Source organism: Galeopterus variegatus, unplaced genomic scaffold (genome assembly GCF_000696425.1).
Source record: "Galeopterus variegatus unplaced genomic scaffold, G_variegatus-3.0.2 Scaffold423, whole genome shotgun sequence".
Classification (NCBI taxonomy): Eukaryota; Metazoa; Chordata; class Mammalia; order Dermoptera; family Cynocephalidae; genus Galeopterus; species Galeopterus variegatus.
The window spans coordinates 348966-354020 of NW_007726534.1; the positions used below are offsets into that span (position 1 = coordinate 348966).

At 53.7% G+C, this 5055-nt stretch overlaps 1 protein-coding gene across 1 annotated transcript in view; it reads left to right on the plus strand.

The window, feature by feature from the left end:
• The window catches only part of P2RY2 (purinergic receptor P2Y, G-protein coupled, 2), a 14339-nt gene extending 10766 nt beyond the window's left edge, over positions 1–3573 (plus strand). Inside the window, exon 3 of the mRNA XM_008568552.1 lies at positions 2436–3573. Within this exon, the coding sequence (XP_008566774.1) occupies positions 2440–3573 (1134 nt within the window). The 5' untranslated portion in view covers positions 2436–2439. The remainder of the gene's footprint in view (positions 1–2435) is intronic.
• The last annotated feature ends 1482 nt before the right edge of the window (positions 3574–5055 follow it).

Genomic DNA, 5055 nt, shown 5'->3' on the forward strand with positions numbered 1-5055 from the left:
CAAAAAAAAAAAAAAAGAAGAGGGCCATGAATGGATTCCAGGTAGAAGGAATGGCATGAACTGAGGCTGGAAGGTGAAAGTGTTGGGCACTTTCAGGAGCCTGCAGATCCCAGGGGAAGGGGCTGGTGAGGCCGGCACAGGCTGGATTATGAAAACCTGCAGTACCAGACTGAGGGGCGGGGCTTTTTCCTGAGAGTAGGCAGGGGCCACAGGAGGGTTTCAAGCAGGAGAATGACTTTGTCCTTTACAAAAACTCCTCTGGATTGGGTGGAAGTGTTGCTGAGGCTGGAGGAGGGAGGCTGATGCAATGGTTCCAGCAACAAGAGGTAGAGGCTGTGCTTGGCTGGGCCATGGAGCAGGGGCAGAGGGCATGCTGGAATACAGGAATACTGGAATGCCAGCCCCACATCCTGACCCTGGGAAGAGGGGTCTCAGCCACTCAGCCCTGCCAGAGCCCCCACCTCTACATGTCCATTCTTGACTTGGCACCACATGAGCTTCTCCCTGCCTCCTCACCCTGTTTCTGCCCTGGCTCCTTGGGGAGGAATCTGTGCCTGTGGCAGGGGGTCAAGGATGCAGGCTCCCTTCCTCCTGGGTGCACATTTGCTGATAACAGGAGACGGGGAAGATCTGGGGGGCATGGGGAAAGAAGGGAAACTGAGGGACCTCAGGCCCCCTTACCTCAACCTCAAGGCCTTGAACTGCTGCTGGGAGGCCAGGGCTGGATGGGAAACTCGGGGCCTAAGGGAGTAGATGTTGCCAGTCCTGCAGAGTCCCACAGTCCCAGCCTCTCAGGACCCCAGGATCCAATATGAAGAGAATTGTATAGTCCCAGATTCTCAGGATGAGAAGGACCCACATGCCATCCACCCTCTCCCTCCTCCCAGACACACCTCACATAGGTCACAAACCTTTTCTAGAGAGATGTTTGCACACTCCCATAAGCAGGGAGCTCACTGCTTCCTTCCACAGCCCTGTCCATTGTGGGATAGAGCTGAACAGGAATTGCAATCCATCCCCAGCTGTGTGACCTTGACCAAATTACTTAAATGATCTCTGTCTTAGCCTCCTGATTGGAAAACGGGATGGGTGATGATCTGGCTCCCAGAGCATGTTGTAAGGATAAAATGAAGTAACTTTTATAAAGCACACATATTACTAGGGCTTGAAAAATGTCAGCTCCCTTTGCCCTTCACACTACTAAAGTTATTCTTTGTGTTTTTCCCAAAACTGCCCAGCTGGAATTCCTGCTATGATTTCCAGCCTGCCTTTTGGGCCCTTAGGTACATCTTTGCCCTCCAGATCAGAATGTCTGTCCCTTGCCTCCCAGCTGAGAAAGAGTTCTTACTGTTCACATTGCTAGGGGTGGGGACAGGAGGAAGGTGGACAACCTGCTCTCCAGTCACTACATCTGCTGGGTCAGACACTGGGTGTGTAATACGCTCACTAGGGACAAGATAGCGGTGGTGTGCAAAGAGAAAGTGGGTAGGCCCAGAAGAAGCTGAATTTGCCCAACAAAAGAAGTCCTCCTCTACCCCCTATCCCCATATCCACCCCAGGCTTCTCTGGACTCTTCAGGAGGGTTACTGTCCCATTTGGTAGCCTCACAGGCTGGGAGGAAGAATGGCTCTTTGCAGATGTAGAAAGTGCCAGGTTATAGGAGTGCCTAAAAAATATTGCTGAACAAGTGAATAAATGACTTAAGAGGGAGACCCTTGGAAATACTTCCTCAAGTAGCAAAAGACCAGGCACAGGACCAGAGCCTCCCCGAAGAGTGGAAGGATGAGCTAAAGGAAGGAAATCTGTAATGCCTCCAGGAGGATATGGGCTGCCCACTGGGCAGGAATGCCTTAGCAGGCAGTGGACACTGGGTGAGAAGTGGGTCAGTCAGCCTCAAAGGCCCTTCTCATGAATCTGAATTTATAACCCTCCGAGACCCCCAAAGTCTCAGATTTTGGAGGTCAGAATTCTAGATCTAGAACTCTGTGATCCTGAGATTGTAGAGCAGGGTCAACATACTTTTTCATTTTTAGTCAGAAAATATTTTGGACTTTGAAGGCCACATCATCTTTGTCACAACTACTCAACTCTTTGTAATCAAATGGATATCATTGTGTTCCAATAAAGCTTTATTTACAAAAACAGGCTGGTGGGCTGGAGTTACCTACCTCCATTCTAGTTTTAGAATTATATGATCCTGATATTCGTGGATTTCATGCATTCTCGAGGTTCCAGGGCTTGGAGGTGCTGGATCCAGGGAGAAATCCAGGTCAGATGGTGACAAAGGCCCTGCACGTGGTTAGGCAAATCTTAACAAGGGGACCTGTGGGCACTTGGGGTCCCTCACAGCCGTGGTCAGGCAGGTGTGCCAGGCCTCCCCACTGAGCCCTGCCATGGCCCTGATGACTGTTCTCCCACTCCTCCCTTCCCTGCAGGGCAATGGCGGCAGATCTGGACTCCTGGAATGGCACCATCAATGGCACCTCAGATGGAGATGAACTGGGCTACAAGTGCCACTTCAACGAGGACTTCAAGTACGTGCTGCTGCCTGTGTCCTATGGTGTGGTGTGCGTGCTTGGCCTGTGTCTGAACACAGTGGCACTCTATGTCTTCTTGTGCCGCCTCAAGACCTGGAACGCCTCCACCACTTACATGTTCCACCTGGCTGTGTCGGACGCACTGTACGCGGCCTCGCTGCCGCTGCTGGTGTATTACTACGCCCGCGGCGACCACTGGCCTTTCAGCACGGTGCTCTGCAAGCTGGTGCGCTTCCTCTTCTACACCAACCTCTACTGCAGCATCCTCTTCCTCACCTGCATCAGTGTGCACCGGTGTCTGGGCGTCTTACGCCCTCTGCGCTCACTGCGCTGGGGCCGGGCCCGCTATGCCCGCCGCGTGGCAGCGGCCGTGTGGGTGCTGGTGCTGGCCTGCCAGGCGCCCGTGCTCTACTTTGTCACCACCAGCACACGCGGGGCTCGCATTACCTGCCATGACACCTCGGCACCCGAGCTCTTCAGCCACTTCGTGGCCTACAGCTCCGTCATGCTGGGCCTGCTCTTCGCGGTGCCCTTTGCCATCATCCTGGTGTGTTACGTGCTCATGGCACGGCGGCTGCTGCAGCCAGCTTACGGGACCTCGGGAGGCCTGCCGCGGGCCAAACGCAAGTCGGTGCGCACCATCGCCGTGGTGCTGGCTGTCTTTGCCCTCTGCTTCCTGCCTTTCCATGTCACCCGCACCCTCTATTACTCCTTCCGCTCACTTGACCTCAGCTGCCACACCCTCAACGCCATCAACATGGCTTACAAGATCACCCGGCCGCTGGCCAGCGCCAACAGTTGTCTTGACCCTGTGCTTTACTTCCTGGCTGGTCAGAGGCTCGTCCGCTTTGCCCGAGATGCCAAGCCACCCACAGACCCCACTCTTGCCACCCAGGCTCACCGCAGGCTGGGCATGGGCAGGTCTGACAGAACTGATGCGAAAAGGACAGAAGATATGTCGGCCAGCAGTGAAAACTCTAGGCGGATAGAGCCTACACTGGCAGGTAGCGAGAACACTAAGGACATCCAGCTGTAAGACCTGAACCCCTTGGTCTTGTGCAAATTTATATGGGGGTGAGATGTAGGGGACCAGGACTTGTTCAAATGGGATGGTCTCCGCAGATATGGACAATCAGTGACTATGCGGATAATCAAGGAAGCCATTACCCCACACTCTGTCATTTGGCTGGGGTTCAGGATTCTCTCTGTGGTGCAGAGTCACCTGTCCCCATAACCTTCAGTCAGCATTTGTGTGAGTGAGTTGGGGAATAAGGTTTCAAGAAAGGCAAGTGTCAAGGCCAGTGCTGGCCCTGGCCTGACTCCCACGCAAATAGCTGGCCATACCTGCCAAGGTACCGAGGTTGGAGTCCAGCCTAATCAAGTCAAATGGAGAAACAGGCCCAGAGAGGAAGGTGACTTACCAAGGTCACACAGCAGAAACTGGGCCCAAGCTACCTTGGGTGGGGGTTGACCAGAGGACCCTGGTAAGTAGTCAGGGCTGGGGTGGGTCTGAGTGCCACAGTGGACTCAGCTCTGAGGAGTACCCCCAGCCCAAGAAACAAACATCTGATGTCATAAACCATCTGGAGGGTCCCTTGGGCTGGGAGACAGTTCGAGGCTGTAACTTAAACTAAAGGTTGTGTTGCGTGCTGAAGTGTGCCCTGTTGTGTGGTCAGAGGATGAGGATATGGCCTGGGAAACTTTCACCATCCACACAAGCGTCCTTTTTCCAACCTGTTCTCTTCTGCCACCTGCCTTCCCACTAGCTGTCTCAGGGGTAGTCTCACATCAGGGATCCCTCTCCACACCCCGGTCATCTCCCACGTTAAAGCCAGTTGGCTTCTGTGACTGGTTCTGTTCTGGGCAGAGAAGAGTCAGGTGGAGTCCCAGTCCTTGCGATCCCCCAGTTTAGTGGATGACCATCATGCACTGGTACATGTTAAACCATTATATCTGGATTTCCAGGGGGATGAGGGGATTTGTAACATTACCAATTGTTATGGTGCAAATACTCCTATCATGGCCAATTTCAAACTACTGGCGTGATATCAACCTTTGCAAAATTCCTGAAAATTTAACAATTGGCTCGTGCAGGCACGTCCAAATTGGTCCAGCACAGCACTGGATGATAATGCTGAGTGGTTGGGGCTGTGGGCCAGGGGATCAGGGAGGGCTTCCTGGAGTGTGTGTTGGCGGGGACTCCTGAGCTGTAGCTTCTGAGAAAAGCAGTTCACCAGGAGAAGGTCCAAGTGCAGGATATATCCTGGACAAAGACATGGGGGCAAGAGAGCAGCTGTGCAGGCTGGGCAGCTAGTACCCAGGCTCAGGGCAGCGATGAAGCTGGCCTCCAGGTCACAGGAGGCCAAGTTGGGGCTCCCTCCTTGTCGTAACATGGGGACAAGAAAGGTTTATTCACCATCTAATGCTGTAACAGGTGTGGGTGGGGGTGGGAAATGCAGACCCTAGTTCCCCTAGGGACAGGCCCAGGGTCCCACTTCTGGGCCCCATTTGGACTGAT